We start from the raw sequence: 27,084 nt of genomic DNA, 5'->3' as shown, positions 1-27,084 counted from the left end.
TCTGTGTCTGTCCCTGAGTAACAATTCTGTGTCTGTCCCTGAGTAACAATTCTGTGTCCCTCAGTAACAATTCTGTGTCCCTCAGTAACAATTCTGTGTCCCTCAGTAACAATTCTGTGTCCCTGAGTAACAATTCTGTGTCTGTCCCTGAGTAACAATTCTGTGCCTGTCCCTGAGTAACAATTCTGTGTCTGTCCCTGAGTAACAATTCTGTGTCTGTCCCTGAGTAACAATTCTGTGTCCCTCAGTAACAATTCTGTGTCCCTCAGTAACAATTCTGTGTCTGTCCCTGAGTAACAATTCTGTGTCTGTCCCTGAGTAACAATTCTGTGTCCCTGAGTAACAATTCTGTGTCCCTCAGTAACAATTCTGTGTCCCTCAGTAACAATTCTGTGTCTGTCCCTGAGTAACAATTCTGTGTCCCTCAGTAACAATTCTGTGTCCCTCAGTAACAATTCTGTGTCTGTCCCTGAGTAACAATTCTGTGTCTGTCCCTGAGTAACAATTCTGTGTCTGTCCCTGAGTAACAATTCTGTGTCTGTCCCTGAGTAACAATTCTGTGTCCCTCAGTAACAATTCTGTGTCCCTCAGTAACAATTCTGTGTCTGTCCCTGAGTAACAATTCTGTGTCCCTAAGTAACGGTTCTGTGGCCCTAAGTAACGGTTCTGTGGCCCTAAGTAACGGTTCTGTGTCCCTAAGTAACAATTCTGTGTCTGTCCCTGAGTAACAATTCTGTGTCCCTAAGTAACGGTTCTGTGTCCCTAAGTAACGGTTCTGTGGCCCTAAGTAACGGTTCTGTGGCCCTAAGTAACGGTTCTGTGTCCCTAAGTAACGATTCTGTGGCCCTAAGTAACAGTTCTGTGGCCCTAAGTAACGTTTCTGTGGCCCTAAGTAACGTTTCTGTGTCCCTAAGTAATGTTTCTGTGGCCCTAAGTAACGGTTCTGTGTCCCTAAGTAACGATTCTGTGGCCCTAAGTAACGATTCTGTGGCCCTAAGTAACGTTTCTGTGGCCCTAAGTAACGGTTCTGTGTCCCTAAGTAACGATTCTGTGGCCCTAAGTAACGGTTCTGTGGCCCTAAGTAACGTTTCTGTGGCCCTAAGTAACAGTTCTGTGGCCCTAAGTAACGGTTCTGTGGTCCTAAGTAATGTTTCTGTGTCCCTAAGTAACGTTTCTGTGTCCCTAACTCTCTCCCTCAATACAGCCAGGTCTGCCTCTCTTGAATGACTGGAGGCAAATGGAGAATTCTAAAATGGCCGCAATTTATAGCTCGACCATTACACAGTGCTGGCTGGCTGGCTGCTGTTTGGGTAATGCGATCACATGTCATGAATGAATGCATTATGGGTCAGCGCGCCTTGTCTGCGCGCCTTCCCAGAGATCCCCGCTCCGTCGCCGCACATGTCGCCGCCATTTTTGGAAAAATTTCGATTTTCGCGCATCCGAAGTCTGCTAATTTTCGGATTCGTCGCGAATCGAAATTTTCCTAATATTCGAAACGAATTCCACTTCGCCAAGTTTGATTCGCTCATCTCTAGTGGGAACCTTTATGCCTTCAGGCTTCTGCGGCTCCTCCTCAGAAGGGTGTGGTTGAGCACATTTAAACCTGCTGTCTGCAAGTGTGCTCTGCACTTGTGTCCTGTATGTTGCCCTGTTGCAAGCTCTTGTGTTGTTCCCATTGCTCTCCTGGTAACCGACTCGGCTTGGACAAGACTACTCTCTGCGTTAACCCTTTACTTGACCTCCCGTTGCTGAACCCAGCCCGTGACCTGAGTATTCTTTGCCTACCGTCTAGTACTGTCTGCTCCGTTGTTATTGACCCGGCCTGTCTGACTACTCTACTCGTGTTCCCATCTAGCTCCCACCAGCTGTACGCCATTGGCGGCAGTCGTTATCGCAGCTGGGGTCACTCGGGGGCCGCGACCTGGTCTCAGGCTGCGTCAAGTCCATCCCCACCATCAGGGGCCCTGGTGAAGGGTAGCCTGGGGCTTAGACTCCGCGCCCTGAGGGACTCTGGTCTGTGGGTAGTGGCTGTCGTCAGTCGCGGCGTGACCATACCATAGGCCTGCCTGCCCATTCCAGCGTTCCTGCCCTGACACTACCAATCTGTCCTCCAACTAACACCTTATATTTTTCACAAAACCTATTGCCACTCCCTTAACTCTTCTAATTGGGGAATCTGCATAGAACCACAATGGATAATATCTAGAATTTAATTTCACATTTGTTTCTCTCCCCAAATGAGTCTCCTGTCAGAAAACCACTAAAGACAATCTATGCTGGATCTCTTTAAATATCCTAAATCTCTTCCCAGGGCTATTTAATCCATTAACATTATAAGTTACAAAATGTATCTCTTCCATTCTTCCTTATTCTCCTATCCTCTCCTCCGTCCCCTCTCTCCTCCTTTCTTGTCCATATCTTCTCCTTCGTTCTCTAGAGCTTCTCCAGGCAACTATATCTCCCACTATATCGCAGAGACTAAAACTACCTACCCACTCCCCCCCACCCTCTCCTATCTTCCCATCCCCCCACCCCCCCTTTCCATTGCCTCCCCATATCCCTCTCCCACCCATCAACCCCCCCCCCTTCCCTCCCATTTAAGGCCAAGATTTTGCCTGTGAATCATTTGTGGTCCTAATCCCACCTTTGATTCAATTTTAGGGTGGAACTCTGCGTCTGGCCACCCCTTCCTAGTTACCCTACCCCAGCGTCCTGCCAGACCTGCCTGAGAAAAAAAAAGCCAAAAAGGAATAAAAGAGGGAGGGGACAAAGGTAGGGGAAAGGAGAAGGAGGAAAAAAACCCCAATAAATCCCCTAACTATATATTCTTCCCCTTCCTCCCTCACAACCCCTCCCCCCCCCCACCCCCCTCCTAGCTTATCTGTCAACTTCCGTTCTCCATATTTCACCACTACTACTCATCCCCCCACCCCACCCAGGAATGTCTACATTCTGCAACTCAAGTCTCTCTCAGAAGTCTCTTAGTTCCTTAAACTTTAATCTTGCAGAGCGCCCGTTCTTCCACCCAATTAAACATGCTGGGGTTCCCCAGCTGTATCAGACGTTCTGCTTTTTCATTTGTTCAGCTAATGGTTTCAGGATTTTCTTTCTTGCAAGTGTCTTTGCAGCTAAATCAGCAAAGATCTGTATATTTATCTCTCCATATTTTATAGCCGCTCTTCCTTTCATCTTCCTTCAAATTTCATCTTTGTCACGATATTGATGAAATTGAACAATAACATCTCTTGATATTCCATTCCTACCCCCTTGATACAGTCTTCCTATTCTATATACTCCATCTATTTTATAGATTTGCCACAGATCTGTCCATTATTATTTCAAACATCTTCTCTATTGTTTCCTTCAAATCTTCTCCTTGTGAAATCTCAGGCAGACCTCGTATTCTTAAGTTGCTTTTTCTATTTCTATTTTCCCGCTCTTCTAATTTATATTGTAAGTTTCTTTGTTCTTTTTTCATTTCCACCATTTGTTTTTCTAGATTCTGTATCACTTGGGCATGTTTGTTTATTTTACCTACCTTCTCCTCCATTAGAATGGAGTAACACCTGCCCCAAATCTATATGTAACTTCCCCATCTCTTGTTTTATAGATCTTTCCAAACTTTTAAACATTCCTGAACACGGTTCAGATTATGCCAAGAATACCTCTAATGTTAATGCCATGTACACCACTATCAGCCCCAGCCAATTGGTGGTGAATATACTCAATACTAAGAATGCACCCACAAATCAGTTTTTACCCATCCATTGACCAACAATTACAACAAGTTACTATTCAACAGACTCAAATAAAACTACAGCAGAAAAAAGCATGCACTGCATGTAACTCAGAATTAGGATACAAGCAAAATAATAATATGATCAATACATGAACTTTTGAAAGGCTAATAAAATGTAGTTTACCTGCATTTGGTGTTAAGTGAAACACCAAAGAAGAAATAAGATTTCCCCAAACGCGACAAGTTTGGCAAATAAGGAAAAATATTCCAAAATACTGGTTCACAACATCTTTTGCTAATTTCCCACAAGTCTCTGCATATTTGTTTCCAGTTATTGTAATGTAAGTGCTTTTACTAGCCCAGAGAGGTCCTCCTCCTAATCCAACTAATACAGAGGAAATAATCAACGTAGGCCTGTAGAAAATATATACATGTTTCAATTAATAGATTATCATAATTCTATTTTATAAAATACTATGGAAATATCAAGATTTATTTATCTTACCTAAACAGTTACATTGCAGGAATTATTTAAATATATTTACATATATACTGGTAATTTACATAGTAAATCCTTTAATTAAATATTTTGTTGCTGTTTTTCTTCTGATTAACTTGTTATATTAACATGTTCTGGCCATGGTCATATTTTATTTATTTTAATTTACATTAAAAAAACATTAGCTGTGCCATAGATAAAAGATATTTTCTTGCTCCCCAAACACGTGGCCTAAAATGACCACTGTTAACTTGTCTACAAGTTGAACAGAAATGCAGAGCATTTTATTAATCAGTTGTGTCACACAGTGGAACAGGAATACCCTCTCAACACATTTCACAGAAACCTGCTTTGCTAGGAGATTTGGGGGGTGGGGGTTTAATACATCTATACTACAAAAAAATAGCTACAGCCCAAATATGTCACATCCAAATCGCACAAAAGAAGTGCAAGACCCTTTTTTTTTAAAAAACTGTGTTGCACCAAAATGAGTGGTAATTTATTACCATGTATTTTGCCAAGAGATTTCATGCATAAATGAAAGCAAGCCAGGTGTGTTCCTACATCTCACATATAGTATGTGAACCTAGCCTTATGCACAAAATTCTGTCCCAATTTTGCCTAATAATGTGGGGATCATCTGAATAGATCTAGCTTCCCATTTTGATGACATGTAACCCAGAAAATTAATACAACCAAAAGTTTATTTTGGTTTAATTAAAGTATTAAGGAAAAAACATACCCAACACAGAGTGACAACCTGTGAGGGCATATATCAGGCTCCTATGTGCCACGTCCCATAATGATAATCAACTGAACCAAGGAAACATAAAAAGGCCAATAACAGACTTTAGAGGCACTGCATCAAAAATATTTTTAAAAAAATCACTTTATTGTTTAAATGTAGACCATCACATAGGAATACATACAGATTATTCTGCTAAGAATGTAAAACTCTCAAGAGGGGGTGAGGCATTCTATGCAGATTACAAAAACTAGTCAATAATGATTAAAATTAATACAAAAATACCGTAGCCCTGTAAAAGTATCAAAAGACATAGATCAGATGTCAATGTTAGTAATCACCAGGGGCAGACTGACAACTCATGGGGCCCCTGGGCAATAGGGGATCATGGGGCCCCTGTGTCCTTGCCCAAACTCAAAAAAGCCTATGAAAAAGGTACCAGGGGCATCTCATGGGGCCCCCTACTGACCCCGGGCCCTCGGGCAAGTTTCCAAATGGTCAGTCCACCCCTGGTAATCACTCTGTAGTTACTCAACATGTTTCACGAAAGTATCGCTTCTTCAGGAGTTACTTGAGGTATCAGCTACAAAGCAGAAGGTATGTCGGGATAGATGGTAAAAACACATGGAACAACCACGTGTCAGGCAAGTCAGCAAGGCGATCTCACCAGGATGATAGACCACTAAGCAGTTCTTGAAAGGGAGGATCTTTATTCTTCCAAACTTGAAGACTGCAAAAAATGATGATATTATTGTCGATTTTAAAGCCCAAACGGGCCACTTAAAAATATTTTCTGAAGTAAACAATGTAGAAAAAGTAATGTTAAGGCCTCAAGAGATTCCACTCAGCCAAAATAGTCACTGGTCAACATTTGTAAAATCTTGTTAGGGTACAGAACAAAGGAAACGCTACAAGGACATACAGCCAGTATGATAGTGTATGTTGGTCTCACAAGATCAAGATCAAATCAGGCATATGGGATAACTAATCCAGCTCATGTCTGAACTGAAAGATCCAATACCTGGCCAGTCCCACCTAAAGCATCTCCTGTTATAAGGGCCCACACAGGGCCCACACAGGGCTGACTCAAGGACCAAACTGCCCGTGATGGTAATGTCTAGTGTAGGATTCCGCCACTCTCTGTCCCACTGTAGCTGAGAGAGCTGGATTAGTTATTCCATATTAAAAATTGTGGAGAGTAAAGCGAGCGCTAAAACCAAAAGCAGCTGAACACACTAAAAAAGTAAACCATATGCCTTCAATGCAATCTAAAAAATAATGGTGCAGCGCTAAAACAATGCTAAGAATAAAAACAAATGCACAAAAATTATAAATAGAAGAAAAACACGAATAACATAAACGCACATAGGTAATAAATGCGTCTTGCTCATATAAAATACTCGCACAGTGATTGTAAGTGCGTTATGGTCCGACAGATACAGTATATATATATAACTGAAGGTGCAAATGTCCATAATAAACGCAAAACTATAAAATGCGTTAAGATCATAAAAGTCATTAAAATCTTAGAAACAGATCTCCAGGTGACTTCAGTAAAATCCCAGTGTGCTTATACTCCTTAGGTGGATGTGCCAATAAATATATAAAATAAATAAGGATGGTTTCACTAACGAATTTTACAAAATTTTTGCTCCTGACCTGTAAGATTGTAAGGAATGTTACAATCTATAATCACCACAATTCCTAAACCAGGTAAAGACCCTAAAATTGTTCAAAACTACAGACCTATTTCACTACTTAACACAGATCTAAAACTCTATGCTAAAATAATAGCCCAAAGACTCCTCCAATACCTCCCCATTCTAATACATCCTGACCAAGTAGGATTTATCCCTGGACACCAAGCCCCAGATGCAACTAGAAGACTCATATCCCTTATCCATAAATTAGAAAGCACCAAACAGCACTCCTTACTATTATCCCTAGATGCAGAAAAAGCATTTGACCGCATACACTGGCACTTTATGCAACAAACATTACAGAAATTTGGTATCACAGGATGGATGCTATCAGCGATTCTCTCCCTATACTCCAACCCATCAGCCAGAGTTTTAACGGATGGCACACTCTCAGACTCATTCAACATCTCAAACAGCACGAGACAGGGATGTTCCCTATCCCCCATAATATTTACTCTACTAATTGAACCATTAGCCTCAATACTTAGAGACGACGCAGCATTTACAGGAATCACCCATCTGAAAACAGAACATAAAATCAGCCTATTCGCGGATGATATTCTACTAATGATAACTAACCCACACAAATCGCTACAGACAATCCGCGCACATCTCCAATATTATTCGGAAGTGTCCTACTATAAACTTAATGAAACCAAATCCTCCATCCTAAACATCCATACACCGATCCGGACTCAAACAATACTTGCCAAACAATTCCCCTTCTCTTGGGAACAACACCATATCTAGGAATCAAACTCACTGCTACGACAGATCGGTTATATTCCACAAATCACAAATCTCTACTTGATAACATACCAAAGGAACTCACTAACCTCCGCACAGCAACACTATCCAAATTGGGACGAGTAGCAACCCTAAAAATGTATATATTACCCAAAATCCTCTACATATTCCGCACACTCCCCATACCCATTCCCAATGCTTTCTTCTCTAAACTACAAGCTACCTTCTCCAAATTTCTCTGGAACTCCAAGAAACCTAGATGCGCCACAAATCTCCTAATACGTCCTACATCCAGGTCTCCCACATCTAAAATCATACTATAATGCCTCCCTTCTCGACCAACTTTATTTTTGGTGGCATCCAACTAAAGAAAAATCTTGGTCCACCATGGAAATGCTTCCTCTCTTCTCTCTTGTCCCACGTAATATACCCCTCCTTCCACAAATACCTCAATCCAAATCCCTATTTAAACACCCGTGCATCAAGGCCTCCCTTTAAGCCTGGTATGATCTCCAATCATCTAACTCTCTGGAAACCAAACTGATACCTACCCCACTTAATACATTACATCTCACTACACCCTCTCTAAACCTTGAACAGAGGGACAAATGTGGTATAGCACATATACAAGACCTATACACAGACCATAAACTAGATCCGTTCTTGATTCTCCAAAAGAAATTTAACCTTCCCAACACTGAATACTTCACCTACTTGAGAATAACTCACTCTCTGCAAACAGTATAAATCCCGCTTCTTTCAAAAATCCCCACTACCGTATACAACTTTTTCAACAAATCAAAATACCCAAAAAAAGGTATTTCAACCTTTTACACGCACACAACAAATAAACAATTTACCATTCAAACTACTTCTTTAACCAATTGGGAGAAAATTCTCTCACTGCCAATAACATCACAAAATTGGGAAAAAACCTTTAAAAATTACCTACAAAGCGTCTAGATGTAGTGCACATTTGGAATCATATATGAAAATTTTACACCAATGGTACTTAACACCCACCAAACTCTCACTATACTACCCACAGCATTCCCATGCCTGCTGGAGACATTGTGGGGAAGCAGGCTCCACATTCCACATATTATGGATGTGTAAATCACTCAGATCCTATTTAAATAAGATCTTTCACTTGATCTCAACACTTACGGAAACTTCCATAGCTCCAAACCCTGCCCTAGCCCTTCTCCACATTGGAATAGCGGACTTCCCAAAAGACTCTCGTACCATCATTATTCACACTTTAGCCGCTGCCAAAATTAATATTACTAAACTATGGAACACTACTAAAACCCCCTCTCTCAACTCACTATTAAAAGACCTTAACTTACAATGTGATATGGAAAGAAGAATAGCCCTGAATAACGTCACATATCACTCATTCAAATTTCAATGGTCCCGTTGGTTACAAAACCCAAACTGTTCTGAAAAAACCTGATAAGCCAATCTCTTAACACTTAGACCTCTATCTCTAGACTGGTGCATTATCCCCCTCCCCCCCTCCCTTCTCCCCCCCCACATTACTCCACACACTCCCATCCTTTACCCCCCCACTATAACCTACCCACCTCAACACAGTTCAGACCTAACATAACATACCTCTCATGTCTATGCATCATACGTATATATAATCCTCAGCCAAATGGTGAGGATCTTATGACAAAATAATCTGTATTGTTATACCTGCTATGAATCGTATTGAATTATCCTAATATGTCAAAACCCTTTTAATAAAAATTATTGAACATAAAAATAAAAAAGGGGATTATATTAGTAATATCCAATCCGCATAGTAAAAAGAAGATAAATAAACAATGTGTGAAATATAAATATAGAAAAATGTAAAAAAGAGTATAAAAGAAAAGGGTACAAACAATACCTAAAAAGCAATAAAATGCTTAAAAATGCTAAAAAAAGAAGCGTATAGACCAGGATGCCTCAAAATAATGCTCCATAAAAAGAGAGGGGGGGGAATAGTATATAATGTATATTCATTAATAAAATTATAAAAATATGATTGCTAATGAGCAATAGTGATGATTACAACTAAACACATATAGACCAGGATGTACTGAAAAACACTTAACATCAAGGCCGAATAAAGCTAAAGTCCATAATCTATCTAAGATGTATAATTTATGGACACAAATTCCTAACTGTTATCGATAAAGCAATTTAAATCAATATCTACATCTATTTCAACCGCGGTCAAATATATCTACATCTATTCCAACCGCGTTCAAAGTCCTCATATTGAAGATCCATTTGGTCTCAGCCTGTGAGACCAATCTGGTCTTATTTGACCCTCTCCAGTGGTTTGCAATGATTTATATACCCAAGAATACTCCAATTCTTATTTATAATTTTATTAATCGCTTTATACTGAAGTGAGAAAGTTGTCACTAATGGAGACATTTTACTTGTTCTCTGAATAGTGGAATTGGATAACATGACATTTCTGTTTATCTTGGCTACATTATCCATTTCAATATTTAATTTAGCCTCATCGTAACCTATTTGAACCTATTTTTTAATATATCAGCCTTGATATGATACGATGTCAGATTGGTGCAATTTCTTCTAACCCTCATAAATTGACTCTTGGGTATGTTAGCTAGCCACATAGGGTTGTGGCAGCTATCTGTGGGAATAAAGCTGTTCCTATCCGTGTTCTTAAAATATGCTTCACAAATGATGTGGTCTCCGTTATTAATGAGCGTTACATCCAGAAAATTAATTTCTTTTGTGCTATATTCATAGGACAGCTTGATATTTAAATTATTATTAAGGGTTCTAAAGAAATTAACCAAAGAACTTTCCTCTCCTTCCCATAATAGTAAAATGTCGTCTATAGATCACCTATAGAATTTTAGCTTGTGCGCAGTACAATGCCAATATTACATCCCGGACTACCCCTAAGGGACCCGTGAATGCTCAAGATTATATGATACAACGCGCTTTTTATTGGTGCATCTGGTGAGTGCGCATTTTATATATTTATTGGCATACCCACCTAAGGAGTATAAGCATACCCAAGAGTATTCAGAGAACAGGTAAAATTTGCCCATTAGTGACAACTTTGTCACTTCAGTATAAAGCGATTAATAAAATTATAAATAAGAATTGGAGTATTCTGAGGGCGGATCCTATTTTATCAAAAGTACTACCGGAAAAACCTGAGATCATTTTCAAAAGAGTTCCCACCCTTCGTAATAGGATTGCACTCAATATTATAGACCCCCCAATATGCTCTACTTTCTTCTCACAAATGAAGGGGTTCTACCCCTGCACGAAATGTGTGATATGTCAGCAAAGTAAAATTCAACTCAAAAAGATAGAAACTTTCTAATTTACCTGCACAGGACAAACATATGAGGTTTCTTCTGTCATCTCTTGCAATAGTAAATATGCAGTCTATCTCCTCAAATGTCCATGTAAAATACAATACATCGGACGCACCACCAGGCGTTTGAGGGATCGATTTAGGGAACATGTTTATAACATCAAAAAAGGCTTCAAGGAGCACTCTTTGTCCAAACATTATCGATATCATCTTAATCGTGACCCCTCAACACTCAAATTCATGGGTATAGAAATGATTGCAAACCACTGGAGCCAATAAGACCAGATTGGTCTCACAGGCTGAGACCAAATGGATCTTCAATATGAGGACTTTGACCCCGGTTGGGATGTAGATATTGATTTAAATTGCTTTATCGATAACAGTTAGGAATTTGTGTCCATATATTATACATCTCAGATAGATTATGGACTTTAGCTTTATTCGGCCTTGATGTTAAGTGTATTTCAGTACATCCTGGTCTATATGTGTTTAGTTGTAATCATCACTATTGCTCATTAGGTACTATCATATTTTTATAATTTTATTAATGAATATACATTATATACTATTCCTCCCCCTCTCTTTTTATGGGGCATTATTTTGAGGCATCCTGGTCTATACGCTTCTTTTTTAGCATTTTTAAGCATTTTATTGCTTTTTAGGTATTGTTTGTACCCTTTTTTTTATGCTCTTTTTTACATTTTTCTATATTTATATTTCACACATTGTTTATTTATCTTCTTTTTACTATGTGGATTGGATATTACTATTATAATCCCCTTTTTTATTTTTACTTGTTTGTATGACTTATGAGTTAAATGCATCCAGATGTTATTATTTTACCATGGATGTATTTCAACTATGGTTACTTTTATTTTATATGTATTTTATGGATACATCACTTATTGTGTTTTATACATGTAATTTGTGGTCCAGACGGCTTTTATATATTTACATTACACAAATTTTTTATATTTAATATGCACTTTAATTTCCAGTAATGAGGGATGAATTACATAATATAGATTGAGATGATGGAGTCTCTTTTGCCACATTGGTTTGGCATGTATATCTTTCCCCTATTATATTCAGGGAAAATGGCACCCATATGTGCGCAATGCACCTACTAACAGTGGCGCATTATGAAATATTAATTAAACGTCTATTAGCTTTAAAAATGGAAGGCAACCTTGCCATCTATCTGTCCAAGTTGCTGCAATAGTATTTTTTACTGGTTTTTAAATATATGACCATGGGTTGTGACAATATTAATATACATAGCCGTCTGTACTACTTCTTCTTTTGGGACTAAGGAAAAATGGTGTCCACGCATGCGCAGCACAAACGCCGGTCCATTGTGTATACTTCCCCCAATAAACCTAGCGAAAATGGCACCCGCGCGTGCGCAGTGTGCATAGTAGCGGTGGCGCATTTTTAACAACAATTAAAAACAATTGGATACCCATTGGCTTTGTGGACATAAGGCAATTCTTCCATTTCAATGCCTGAATTGCCATATGTGTATAATCGTCTGCCCTTTAGCATTTGGCCATTGGCTGTGACAAACATTTACATGCACAGCCGTCTGTATTGTTTCCTCCACTGAAACTAAGGGAAAATGGCGCCTACACGTGTGCAGTACAATGCCGATATTAAGCTGTACATTTTTATTACTTTAGACCAAGGAAAAATGGCGCCCGCGGTTTTGCGCATGCGCACTTGCGCCCGGCTTTGGCAAGATGGTGCACGATCATTTTCGGCGCTTTTTTTCAAAATTTCCAGAGGATATAAATAGCATGGTTTAGACGTCAGGCTGCACATAGGTATACCCCTTTTGAGAAGGAACGCTTAGTTCGAAACGCGTCAAGGAGGAGCCCCTGTAAGCCGTTGACGTCAAGCTGTCGGATCACAGAGGCCACCCAATGATACCAGATGGTCAGTTTGCTTTGTATGCGATTGTCATTGTATTGCTTCTACTATATACTGCAGTTTTGTAAGTTTTTTGGATTCATTCCTTTTTATTATTACTACTAATAAAGTACCATCGAAATACTACACTATGGGATTATCCCTAATTCTTGCTCTGTACCGAGCACCTTAATCCCCTAGCGATCCCCAGTGAGCATCCCAGTGCCTGGAAGAGGCTGAACTATCTATATTGGCTATTATATCCTGGTACCTAAGGAAGGCCATCAACCCCCAGGCTACATCCCGGACTACCTCTAAGGTACCCGTGAATGCTCAAGATTATATGATACAACGCGCTTTTTATTAGCGCATCTGGTGAGTGCGCATTTTATATATTTATTGGCACACCCACCTAAGGAGTATAAGCACACTGGGATTTTACTGAAGTCACCTGGAGATCTGTTTCTAAGATTTTAATGACTTTTATGATCTTAACGCATTTTATAGTTATGCGTTTATTATGGACATTTGCACCTTCATTTATATATATATATCTGTCAGACTAAAACGCACTTACAATCACTGTGCAAGTATTTTATATGAGCAAGACGCATTTATTACCTATTTATGTAATTTGTGTTTTTCTTCTATTTATAATTTTTGTGCATTTATTTTTATTCTTAGCATTGTTTTAGCACTGCACCATTATTTTTTAGTTATCCCATATGCCTGATTTGATCTTGATGTTGTGAGACCAATGTACACGTAAAATTGACGATAAGACCCCCCCCTTTCAACGACTGCTTAGTGGTCTGTCATCCTTGTGAGATCCCCCTGCTGACTTGCCTGACACATGGTTGTTCCATGTGTTTTTACCATCTATCCCGACACACCTTCTGCTTTGTAGCTGATACTTCAAGTAACTCCTGAAGAAGCGATACTTTCGTGAAACATGTTGAGTAACTACAAAGCGATTACTAACATTGACATCTGATCTATGTCTTTTAACAGGCTACAGTATTTTTGTATTAATTTTAATCATTATTGACGAGTTTTTGTAATCTGAATAGAATGCCTCACCCCCTCTTGGGAGTCTTACATTCTTAGCGGAGTAATCTGTATGTATTACTATGTGATGGTCTGCATTTACACAATAAAGTGATTTTTAAAAAAATATTTTTGATGTAGTGTCTCTAAAGTCCATTATTGGCCTTTTTATGTCTCCTTGGTTCAATTAATTCATTAAAGTATAAGTTCACCTTTGTAAAAAATTATAATAATAGCACATAAAAAATTAGAGTTTTTATTTTTTGTACTAGGAACCCACAAATGATTGCACCCATGATCAGCAGGTGCAATGTCAGGCTCCTGCAGACTGCCAGTGTGTCTGTCTGCTCATACGAAATATGAAGTAACAGAAATCTGTGAATGAATGACACGGCCAGGTAGGCGGAGCCCTGCACGGCTAAATTTTTAAAACAAATTGTGACAGTGGGTGCGGGAAGAGGATTCTCGGCTCAATGTCAGAACAAGGGACTGGGGTATGTGGGGGCTGCTGTAACAGTAACATGATACACCATGAATACAGTGAACTTATCCTTTAAGTAAATAATTTAGTTTCAACATAATCATGTTAGAATTAATTGTTATTACGGGAGAGAATATATTTGGTGTTCCAAATTGATTCGTATCTTCGGAACTATATAAACAAAGCAGTGGGTTCAGTTGATGATACAGTCACCACATCCCAAAACAGTAAGGGGGTGGGATTTTCAACAGTGATGATACCTTTTCTCAGAACAGATTAGGCAAAAACATAGATTAAAATCATCACATTTTTACTACAAAATCTCATTTAAAAACAGCTGGGGAATAGACAGTCCCTTAATGATCAAAATGAAATATAAAATAAATCATATTCCCCCAACAGCTCCCCAGAAAAGCACCTTCTCTCCTTAATACCTTAGCTACATATTATACTGTATATACAACAAATAACCAAATATATAGATTGGTATATATCTCCAGAAGAGGGTGCGAAAATCTCGACCCTTTTCAAACTTTTGCTTCTTCAGGGATTCATGGGGTGCAGTTGAATATGGAAAAAATGGGTGTCACCAAATTGCCCCAATAAAGGGGGAAACTTGATTCAAACCAGTAAAAATCCCTCACGGTATGGCTATGGGCGTAATTGGGTGTGGGTGGTAATCAGAAGTACAGCCTGAAGGTCCTGAGGGTAATGCACAAAGGGGAAAGATATTGTCTCTCAAATATGCACCTATTAATACCTGCACTGATGAGTTATCCAATGAAGGCCACCTAGCGTCATCCAACAGCCTGTATACAAGTAGACAAAACACCAAAGCATGTACCTCAATCTGTTGTCATGCCATCAAAAGCTATCCAACGCCACTGAGGGATCTCCGACACAGCTGATCACGTGGTAAACGGCTGCTGTGATTAGCCCTTTACCTCTCTCTGTTATCTGTATTCAAAGGACACAGCGATCACAGAGCACGCTGGGAGAGTGCCGCAGTGGGCGCAAGGAACGCGGTTCTGGAGGACATCAATGGAGACCCTCCCAGAACTGGATGACCTCGCTGTAGCCATCATTCGTCTATAGCACAGTCTGCAAGTGGTTAAGAAACCATAAGATTGGGGACAGGATAGTACATTGTTGGATCTTAAACCCGCAACAGTAAAATCAGTCTGTAAATGCTGTAAAGCATGCTTTCTATAGTCACTGTGGAAGGGGTTAATCCTCTGCATTGTGTAAAAAGGATGTTTGATCCTGTCTTCTCTGATCTTCCCCTTCCTCTACTGTCCCCAATCTATCTGCTGATAGAACAGAACATCACTGGATTCCGCCAGAGTGCATAATAGTGTCATGAGTTTGGACCTGTCCTAACGCATTTCACTGTAAACAGCGTCTTCAGAGGATATCCTCACTGGTGGAAAACAGTGATGCTCAATCATTTGTTATATGCTTGTGATTGTCTTCTTATTGTAAGTACATTATCATATTAAAAGCCCTTGGCTTTAACATGGTCTCTATGTGGGATCAGTGTCCCTGGTAAGTAGTTCACCTTACATGTGGGAGGTGTGATTTCCTGATGCACTGAATGCTGTCCATCTTACACTTTAAATGTGTCTTCTTTTCCTTTGTGATTTTCCATCTTGATTTTGGACTGTTCCCCAGGATAATTATTTATCTGTACGGACATTTTGCACATTTGGTTGCTTTATTCATCTTCAACTATAATTGCAATATCTATGCTTGTTCATTTAACTTTTGTTCATATGTACATTTGTCCATCTGTACACATATACACTTTTTTACTGTTTTTTTCTATTTTGAGAGTGGAGTGCTGGGTTATATCACATACGCCTTTTACATTTGTGTGTTTTTGACATATTTAGGCATTTAGCTTATTATTGTCCATACACATATTTGTCCATCTGTATGGATACTGTATATACTCTAGGTTTATTTTTTATTTTTATTTTTTTGAAAGATGAGTATGGTGTTTTGGCACAACCTTATTTGTGATGCTATCTTTATATTTATTTAGGTTATTGCATATATTGAACTCACATTATCAATTTTCTCTATAATATTATAGTTTGATATAGTTATATTGTATGCACAATTGGACTTTGTAATTTTTGTTTTACATCTAGTATCCAGATTGTGTAGTGGATGCAGCAGTCTTTATTTATTTTCTGTTTTTGCTAGTGCAAGGAAATTATTTGGTTTGTTAATATTTGTAATGAAATTGTGTGGAGGGAAATTCCCCTCCTACTTTTTGTTCTAATGACAACTGGACAATAATGCTATTGACTTTCTTGTCTGTGTGGTCTCCTTTTTGTGGACCGCATATATCATACATTAAGAAGCAGGTATGGTGAACACTTAAAGCTGATAGGGAAAAGAAGCTTAGAGAAGAGCACCCCAGACATTTTGCTGAGAAACACAATAATTCAACTGAAGGGTTAATAGTCTAGATCAGGGGTCTCCAAACGTTTTAAACAAAGGGGCAGTTGACTGTCCTTAACCACTTGCCCTCCAGAAGATCTACTCCCCTTCATGACCAGGCCATTTTTTGCTATTCGACACTGTGCTATTTCAACTGGTAATTGTGCAGTATCCAAACAAAATTTATGTTTGTTTTTTTCACGCAAATAGAGCTTTCTTTTGGTGGCATTTGGTCACCTCTGCGGTTGTTACTTTTTGCGCTATAAACAAAAAAAGACCAAACATTTTGAACAAAAATTATATTTTTCACTTTTGGTTATTAAAAATATCCAATGCACTCAAAATTAGTCATAAATTTGGGCTAAAATGTATTCTGCTACATGTCTCTGGTAAAAAAAAAAAATCTCAGTATTAATTGGTTTATGTGAACGTTATAGCATCTACAAACTATGGTATACAGTTGCAAGAAAAAGTATGTGAACCCCTTGGGATTACGTGGAGTTTTGCATGAATTGGGCATAAAATGTGCTCTGAACGTCATCTAAGTCACAACAATAGAAGAACACAGTCTGCTGAACATAATACTACACAAACATTAGATGTTGCCATGGTTTAATTGCACATAACATGTAAACATTCACAGTGCAGGGAGGAAAAAGTATGTGAGGCCCTAGCTTAATGACTTCTCCCAGAGCTAATTGGAGCCAGGAGTGAGCCAACCTTGACTCCAATCAGTGTGATGATATTGGATGTGTTGCTGACAGCTGTCCTGCCCTTAAAAAACACACACCCGTTTTGGGTTTACTTATTTCAAGAAGCACTGTCTGATGTGAACCATGCCTCGCAGAAAAGAGCTCTCAGAAGACCTACGATCAAGAATTGTTGACTTGCATGAAGCTGGAAAGGGTTACAAAAGTATCTCCAAAAGCCTTGATGTTCATGTGTCCATGGTAAGACAGACTGTCTACAAATAGAGAAAGTTTAGCACTGTTGCTACTCTCCCCAGGCGTGGTCGTCCTGTAAAAATGCAAAACTCCATGTAATCCCAAGGGGTTCGCATACTTTTTCTTGCAACTGTATATATTGGAATTTATGTAGCTTTTACTTTCTGATCACTTTTCTTGAGGTGCTAAAATGCCAGGGCAGTACAACCCCCACCCCAAATGACCCCTTTTTGGAAAGCACACACCCCAAGGATTTTGCAGAGAGAACAAACAACCCCTCAAATTACAAATTTTTGGAAAGTAGACACCCCAAGGAATTTGATAAGAGGCATGGTGAGTATTTTACAGATATCATTTTTGTCACAGGGTTTTGAAAAATAAAAAATAAAAGTAAAAATTAATTTTTGTTTTCTTTCTTCGTTTTCCAAAAACCTTGGAGTGTCTACTTTGCAAAAAGGGGTCATTTGGGCTTCTACTATCCTGGCATTCCAGGGCCAACTTTAGAAGCTTATTCCACACATCACCCACTCTTGGAGACTAAGACTTTTTTTTACGCTTTTTGTTCACATGAAAAAACAGTTTTTTTGCTAGAAAATGACCTTGAACTCCCAAACATTATATATTTTTTTAAAGCAGAGGCCCTATTGAATAAAACGGTGGGTGTTGAAATTTTTTACGTTACACAGTATTTGCCCAGAGAGTTTTCAAACACAAATCTTTTGGGAGAAATACACTTTTTAGAATTTTAATGCACAAAAAAACAATATATTGCCCAATTGTTTTTAAAAACATTAAGATGATGTTACGCTGAGTAAATAGATACCAAACATGACATGCTTTAAAATTGTGCTTACCCATGCATTGGCAACAAAGTACATACATTTTTATTATCGATAGGCAATGCTTTAAAAGCCTTTACAGGTCAATTTATATTTACACTGAGGTCTAGTGCTAGAATTACTGCCCATGATCTGACGTTCGCGGTGATACCTCACATGCATGGTACAACTGCTGTTTACATACCGACACGGGGTCAACAAAATCACTTTTTCAATCACAGGGAATGTAAATATTCGCTCTGACTGCAATAGGCATTGACAGGTATTCTTTTTTATTAATCTGGGGTCTGTTAGACTCTAAATATCTCCTCTGCCCTTACATCATCTGATCTCACCAAGATCAGATGCTTTCACAATTTACAAATGGCTTTGTTTATATCCTGAAGTGATGAAATTCTCATAGGTTCCGATTTCTTAGACTATAGAGATATTTGGAGCCATTCTGGTTTCTGATCAGCTCTATGGTCAGCTAGTAGAACTCCCGGCTGCATTCTCAGATTTCCCTGTGGGACATGAGAGCCCAAGAAAACTGTGGAAGGCAGCAGGGTGGGGCTGTCCCCTCCCACTGCTTGTAAAAACAATTCAGCAGATAATTAGCCACTAGGATTGCTTTTACATGAAAGATGACTGCAAGCTGAAAAAAACAATACCAGGATTATGCCTGTAGCTGCAGGCATCATCCCGGTATAACCACTCAAACTCCAGCGATGTACCAGTACATTGCTAGTCCATGTTGGGCATATACAGTTGCAAGAAAAAGTATGTGAACCCCTTGGGATTACGTGGAGTTTTGCATGAATTGGGCATAAAATGTGCTCTGAACGTCATCTAAGTCACAACAATAGAAGAACACAGTCTGCTGAACATAATACTACACAAACATTAGATGTTGCCATGGTTTAATTGCACATAACATGTAAACATTCACAGTGCAGGGAGGAAAAAGTATGTGAGGCCCTAGCTTAATGACTTCTCCCAGAGCTAATTGGAGCCAGGAGTGAGCCAACCTTGACTCCAATCAGTGTGATGATATTGGATGTGTTGCTGACAGCTGTCCTGCCCTTAAAAAACACACACCTGTTTTGGGTTTACTGGTTTCAAGAAGCACTGTCTGATGTGAACCATGCCTCGCAGAAAAGAGCTCTCAGAAGACCTACCATCAAGAATTGTTGACTTGCATGAAGCTGGAAAGGGTTACAAAAGTATCTCCTTGAGCCTTGATGTTCATGTGTCCACGGTAAGACAGACTGTCTACAAATGGAGAAAGTTTAGCACTGTTGCTACTCTCCCTAGGCGTGGTCGTCCTGTAAAAATGACTGCAAGAGCACAGCGCAGAATGCTGCATGAGGTAAAGAAGATTCCCAGAGTGTCAGCTAAAGACCTACAGAAATCTCTGGCACATGTTAACATTTTTGTTGACACATCTACAATAAGGAAAACATTAAACAAGAATGGAGTACATGGGAGGACACCACGGAGGAAGCCATTGCTGTCCAAAAAGAAGATTGCAGCACGTTTGAAGTTTGCAAAAGAGCACCTGGATGTTCCACAGCACTACTGGCAGAATATACTGTGGACAGATGAAACCAAGATTGAGTTGTTTGGGAAGAACACACAACACTATGTGTGGAGAAAAAAAGGCACAGCACACCAACATCAAAACCTCATCCCCACTGTGAAACATGGCGGAGGGAGCATCATGGTTTGGGGCTGCTTTGCTGCCTCAGGCCCTGGACGGATTGTTGTCATTGATGGGAAAATGAATTCCAGAGTTTATCAAGACATTTTGCAGGAAAACGTACGACCATCTGTCCGCCAACTGAAGCTCCGTAGAGGATGGGTGATGCAACAGGACAATGACCCAAAGCATACAAGTCATTCAACAAAACAATGGCTGCAACAGCACAGAATACGCCTTCTGGAGTGGCCCAGTCAGAGTCCTGACCTCAACCCGATTGAAATGCTGTGGCATGACCTTAAGAGAGCGATTCACACCAGACATCCCAAGAATATTGCTACACTGAAACAGTTTTGTGAAGAGGAGTGGTCCAAAATTACTCCAGATCGTTGTGCAGGTCTGATCTGCAACTACAGGAAACGTTTGGTTGAGGTTATTGCTGCCAAAGGAGGGTCAACCGGTTATTAAGTTCAAAGGTTCACATACTTTTTCCTCCCTGCACTGTGAATGTTTACATGTTATGTGCAATTAAACCACGGCAACATCTAATGTTTGTGTAGTATTATGTTCAGCAGACTGTGTTCTTCTATTGTTGTGACTTAGATGACGTTCAGAGCACATTTTATGCCCAATTCATGCAAACTCCACGTAATCCCAAGGGGTTCACATACTTTTTCTTGCAACTGTATGTAACAGCAGAGAACAAGGGCATATGATGAATTGGGCCTGTGGACCAATATGACCGCAATTCATTCTTTCTTGTAATGCCCATGTTGAGCGTTAGGCCCAAAAGAGTTTTAAATTAGGAAACCGTGATAGGTTTCAATGCGAATTGTCTGGCAAGAGCTGAATTTGGGTGGGCGGCCATGTATTGTTGTGTGTATAAATTGCCTTGACCCACAATCAATCGGTACAAATATTCCATGAAAAACAGCAGAAGGGCGAAACACTAGTGCTGGCAGCGAACGGGGCTGACCCTGCTAACACTGCATTTTTGGGGACACTATACTAAGCAGGCACTAGTATAGTTCTGTTCATGATCAATATCTTGATCCGTACAAACACTATACTAGTAATGGGGGGTGAGCGCAGGCGTGTTCACACCCAAAAATAGGAAGCAACGCAAGATTACGTTGCTTGGCAAGAGCTGCTACCCGCCCGTAAAATGTGGGCAAGTGGTTGGCAAGTAGTTAAAAAAAAACCCTTGCCCCTTAAATATTCTCAATATGGTATTTTTTATTTTATTTTATTTTTATTATTTTAATACTTTTATCAGAATAGTACAATGTTACCACAGTAACATTGTACTCCTGTGTGGGGAGGGGTTGATCAGGGATTTTTTTTTTTACACTTTGCTTTGCAGGAGAAATAAAGATAATTTCTCCTGAAATGCAAAGCTTGCTGTCAGGAACCTAACTCATTCATGAACTGTCATGAATGAGTTAGGTTTTTTGACAGCTCAAGATAGTGATCTGTAATTGGCTGGAGCTGGTCACATGGTACAGGGTGCTGTGATTGGCCCCATGTATCATGTGACAGCTGTGGGCCAATCACAGCTCACTAGAAGGAGAAGCAGAGCTGTTATGAATGAGATTGATTCATAACAGCTTTGCTTACATTGTGATCATGTGTTCGCATAGCTATCACATGATCACGGGGTCCAGTTCACTGGGATCTTCATTCCACTGTGTTCGCTGGAAAACAACAGTGGCGAGGGGGGAGTGCAGCGCCCCCGCAGTGCAGCGTCCCCTGTGTTAGTACAGCTAGAGCAACGTAAGGGGGGGCCGAACTGTGACCAGTGTGAGTAGAAAATGTCCCAGCATCAGTGGGAGTAAACACTGCTCCAACATTGGTTTTAACAGGACAAAAAGTGCTCCGTTGTTGGCTTTAGCAGGAGGAATAGTGAACCATGGTTGGCATCAACTAGAGGCATAGTGCCCCCATCGATGATGTCAGTGGGAGAAAGAGTGCCCCATCATTGGTCTTAGCAGGAAGAATAGTGCCCCATTGATGGTATCAGCAGGAAGAAGAGTGTCCCATTAATGGTGAAAGTGGGAGGAATGGTGCCTCATCATTGGTGTCAGCTGGAACAACAGTGTCCCAAGGGCCAGATAGAGGCAAGCACAGGGCCACACGTCACCCCCCGGGCCGCGGTTTGGAGATCACTGGTCTAGGTAATTGAAACCATTTCTTCTGTTACTTCTACATGCCACCAAGAACCTTTTAGGATTTCCACCTTAAATACATTATCTCCATCATGTTTAAATAAAGGTAAATACCAACTTTTAGTTATTAAAATAGAAAAGGACCTCTTGCGCTGCCAATAAAACCCTAACCACACTAAACTAAAAGCCTCAACAGAAAAAGCTGCTAGCACCCAACTATATAACCAAATAGTAAGAGTACATTTGAGAGCCCTGATGAAGTCACGTGATTCGTGACGTAACACATTGGACAGGAGGTGTGGTGATGTCAGTTCCCCGTGACCATAGATCTAGTCTTCAGCTCTCTGACACAAAGACAGACGTAGCATCGTTCTCAGGGGCCACTGCAACTGGACTTTGCTGCAACATTCATCTGATGGTGTTTCTATCAATAAATTCCACCAGAACTCCCATCAAGCCCTTTGCTGATAATATCTGTTTGTACATTGGATGTACTATTATTAGTCTTTTCTTGAAAAGTGTTTTCTTTTACCAGAAACCTGCTTATGCAGATGCCGGGAGGCCGCACATTTGCGTGAGGCTGGCGTGAAGGGGTTAAATAATACCCTTTGTTATAAGTGTAGGCCATTTATGCACCTCATGAAGGCTGACTGGAATATCCCCAGGACGTTATTAGGACATTGCTAAGTGAGGTCTAGTCATTACTGCTTACCTCCACCATCACAGGAGTGAGCTTTTTCTCTGAATCAAAGCCCCTCACATTCTCTCTCCCCCCCGACCCTGTAGCTCTGAACTCAGAGTCAAAGCTCACTCCTGCAATGGAGGAGGTGTACAGTAATGACTAGGCCTCATCTAGCAACTCCCTGGGAGTTTTCCAATCAGGCTTCAGAGGGTATGTAAATGACCTACACCTATAGCAAGGGCATTATTCAACTATCATCAGAGTTGCACAGTTTGATTTTATCTACAGACACCCCATATCTGCATAGGCAGCTTTTTGGTAAAAGTGAACGTTCTCTTTAACCACCTCCTGCCCGCCATATAGTAATATGACGGACACAAGGTGGTTCTCTCGTCATATGACGTCCTCCCATTCTCACTGCACAATCGCGGCTCAGGGAGCGCGCAGAGCGGTGATCGCAGGTGTGCGGTGTCCCTCGGACACAGCGGATCACCAATCATGGAAAGAGCCGAAGATGGCGGCTCAGTCATGTGATCAGCTGTGTCCAATCACAGCTGATCACATCTAAACAGGGAAATGCCAGTTATCGGCATTTCTCTCCTCTCGAGAGGAGAGGAGAGACGGTAATTGGCTTTCCGCGGAGGGGACATGTACACTGATCATCAGGGCACTGATGATCAGTGTGCCCTGATGATCAGTGTAGCCCCAGCAGTGCCACCTGTCAGTGTCCATCAGTGCCTTGTGTCAGTGCTCATTGGTGCCTCATGCCAGTGCCCATCAGTGCCACATCAATGCCATATATCAGTGCCTACCAGTGCACATCAATGCCACATATCAGTGCCCATCTGAGCTGCCTTTCAGTGTCACCCGTCAGTGCCACCTATCAATGCCACATATCAGTGCCCATCTGAGCTGACTTTCAGTGTCATCCGTCAGTGCCACCTATCAATGCCAATCAGTGCCACCTATCAGTGCCACATATCAGTGCTAGTTAGTGCCGCCTATCAGTGCGCATCAGTGCCGCCTATTAGTGCCAGTCAGTGCCGCCTATCAGTGCCATGTATCAGTGCTGCTTTTCAGTGCCCATCAGTGATGCCTCTCAATGCCCATCAGTGCCACCTACCAGTGCCTCCTCATCAGTGCCACCTATCAGTGTCCATCAGTACAGTCTATCAGTGCTCATCACTGCAGCCTCATTAGCGCACATCAGTGAAGGAGAAAAATCACTTATTTACAAAATTTTATAACAAAAAGTACGAAAAAACTTTTTTTTTCAAAATTTTCAGTGGTTTTTGGTTTGTTTAAGAAAAAAAAAACCCAGCGTTGATTAAATACCACCAAAATAAAGCTCTGTCACAATAAAATGATAAAAATTTCAGATGGGTACAGTGTTGCATGACCGTGCAATTGTCATTCAAAGTGCGACAGCGCTAAAAGCTGGAAATTGGCCTGGGCAGGAAGGGGGTAAAAGTGCCCTGTAGGCTTGTGGTTAAGCTTGTATTATTGTTTCCATGCTGGTGTGCATCTGTATACTTATGGTTAATGTTGTATGCTGGTTGCAGTAGTTTCTCTGCTTCCAATTACTTTGATTAAATTGCTGGTTGATTTTGCAGGAAGCGAGTTTCTTCTGTTCACAGAGGCCCTATCCTTGGTGGAGGCTCTGCCAACTTTATTGTCAAAACCTTTAATGAAGGTTATGGTTCTCTTATTTACCTACAGGTTTAGCGCATAATCCTTTTTGGGGTGGGCCATTTCTCATAACACCCTCAAAAGAGGGCTACATAATAAAAACATGAAACTGTAACAGACGTACTCAACTGTCATCCACATCACATTCCATGGAAAAACATAATTTCTGTGTGCAGGATACAGGCAATGTAAGGTAACCTGAATTCCAAGCACCAAAAAAATTAGTGTGGTCTTATGCTCATATTTGTGCATGTGCCCACTTCACACATGCTCACACCTCTAAGCAAAGAGGCAATGTTAGACATACCATTCCAGTTCTTCGTGATCAATTTCGTGCACACACACATACTAGTACACTGACCTATTTTAACTGGTCTGTCACCATGAGCAGTTGCTGAATGGTCTTCAGGTTGTACCTGTGTTCTTGAGACCTGATCCACAGAACCTGCTTATCTGTGTATGACCCAACTTTCCCCTGGACTTCTCCTTTGCTCCTGCCTTAACCTTGTGCATCTGATCACTCTGAGCACAGCCTGTTTGCTGGACTTGTCTTGGCATGCTGATTCTGTACTGCGCTGCCCAAAGGTTAGAGACCTTAGCCTGCTTACTGAACTTGCTCTGACTGCTGACTCAGTCCCTAGATGTCTACCTGTTGCTGCTAGATGCCTGCATATTGGCTCAGTTACCATCTCCTGCTCTGGTGCCAAACTGCTTGAGCATCTTGTCCTGAGAACTTCCAGCTTCATCCACTTAAAGAATGGACTTTGCCAGCCAGCTACTCCAGCACTCGTGCTACTCTGTGCCCTCACACTCTGTCGCCACCTTCAGGAGTGTTAGGCAGGAGGCATGATGAGAGGTCTCTACATCATTCTAGCCATCACCAGGTACGTGATAATTAAGCTGGTCCATGATGGTGAATAAGTGCTACATGAAGTACATGGAAAGCACAGATAAGCAGACCCACATTTCATAAGCAGCTAACATGTAGCATAGCATAAAGGAGCAGCATAGTAGCATAGTCTTTTTTTTTTATTTACATATTTATTAATTTTCAGATAAATACATGTTTCCATCATATTCTCATAAAACATACAAAACCATTATTTATTTCCCTTCCTATCACTATTTCCCACACCCTCCCAACTAACCTCCCTTCCTTCCCTCCCTCCCTCCCCCCATTCTACCCACTCTGCGTTTCCCCACATCCTCCATACAAAAGCAAGAGGAGCATTCACACCATCACACACTATAGCTTCCTATATTTCATCTTCAATCCAAATTCTTCCCATTTTTTCCATTTCACATAGTATGACCCCATATTGTCTTCATGCATATGGTAAAGTTTCTCCATCCAACAAATCTGGTTCACTCTATCTACCCAATCTTCTTCCTTCCGCACCTCTGTCTTGCGCCAAAACTTGGGTATCAAACCTTTTGCTGCGTTTAGGTAATACCATATACCCGATTCCTTATATTTATTCACTGATAACTCTGTGCTATGTAAAAGACAAGTCTCTGGATCCAATCCAATATCAATTTCAGTAATCATCCTAATTAAATGAACTATTATCTTCCAAAATACTTGAATTTTTGGGCACTCCCACCATATGTGATACACTGTGCCTATCTCTCCACACCCCCGCCAACACCATGGTAATTTCTCCCCACTCATCTTATATTCATTCGGTGTAATGTACCATCTTATCAAACACTTATAGTTCATTTCCACCTTCCGCATACTTATATTCTCATGAGTTAATCTATATATTTTCTTCTGTTTGTCCTCTTCTATCACAACCCCCATATCTCTTTCCCATTTTGCTATACACATTGGCTTTGTGTTTGTGTTGTATTCAGTGAGAATCTTATATATTTTAGCAGTGCCATGTTTCCCATCTCCCCGTGATTCCAACAACCTCTCAAACAGATTCCAATTCTTTCTAGATCTCAAGGGTTTCGGAAGATTCCCAACAATGTGTTTTAATTGGTGATACCGCCACTCATCTATCTTAGTGAAAATTTCTCCCTTTTCCTTTTCCAAATCCTTAACTGATCTCAATTCCCCCACCATTATATCTCTCAATTAGACATCCTCCTTCTTAAACCATTTTCCTGTAATCTCCTCCCTACCTGGAGGAAAAAACTCTGTGTTCCTCAGTGGCATTAATAGAGAATTAAAATCCCACTTCATCTGTTTGTGCAATATATCCCAGACTCTTAAAACATTTAAAGTATATAAACTTGTGCTATCTTTTAATCCTCTATATTGTGCTGGCACCCATATATTTTTACTCAAATTAGTTCCACTAAGTGCATTTTCAATTTTGACCCAACTTTTCCCTTTTGGATTATGCGTCCAATCAAAAATTCTCGCTAAAATTACTGCTTTGTAATATCTCTTAAAATCTG

At 40.3% G+C, this 27,084-nt stretch overlaps 1 protein-coding gene across 1 annotated transcript in view; it reads right to left on the bottom strand.

The window, feature by feature from the left end:
• The window catches only part of LOC149452034 (N-acetylglucosamine transporter UNC93A-like), a 459,029-nt gene that overhangs the window by 190,626 nt on the left and 241,319 nt on the right, over positions 1-27,084 (bottom strand). Inside the window, exon 4 of the mRNA XM_089689860.1 lies at positions 3,927-4,156. Within this exon, the coding sequence (XP_089545986.1) occupies positions 3,927-4,156 (230 nt within the window). The remainder of the gene's footprint in view (positions 1-3,926; positions 4,157-27,084) is intronic.

This window comes from Staurois parvus, unplaced genomic scaffold (genome assembly GCF_062004578.1).
Source record: "Staurois parvus isolate SC_StPar_1 unplaced genomic scaffold, SC_StPar_1.0 ptg000501l, whole genome shotgun sequence".
NCBI classification, from domain to species: domain Eukaryota; kingdom Metazoa; phylum Chordata; class Amphibia; order Anura; family Ranidae; genus Staurois; species Staurois parvus.
This window is presented reverse-complemented; position numbering and strand designations above follow the sequence as displayed.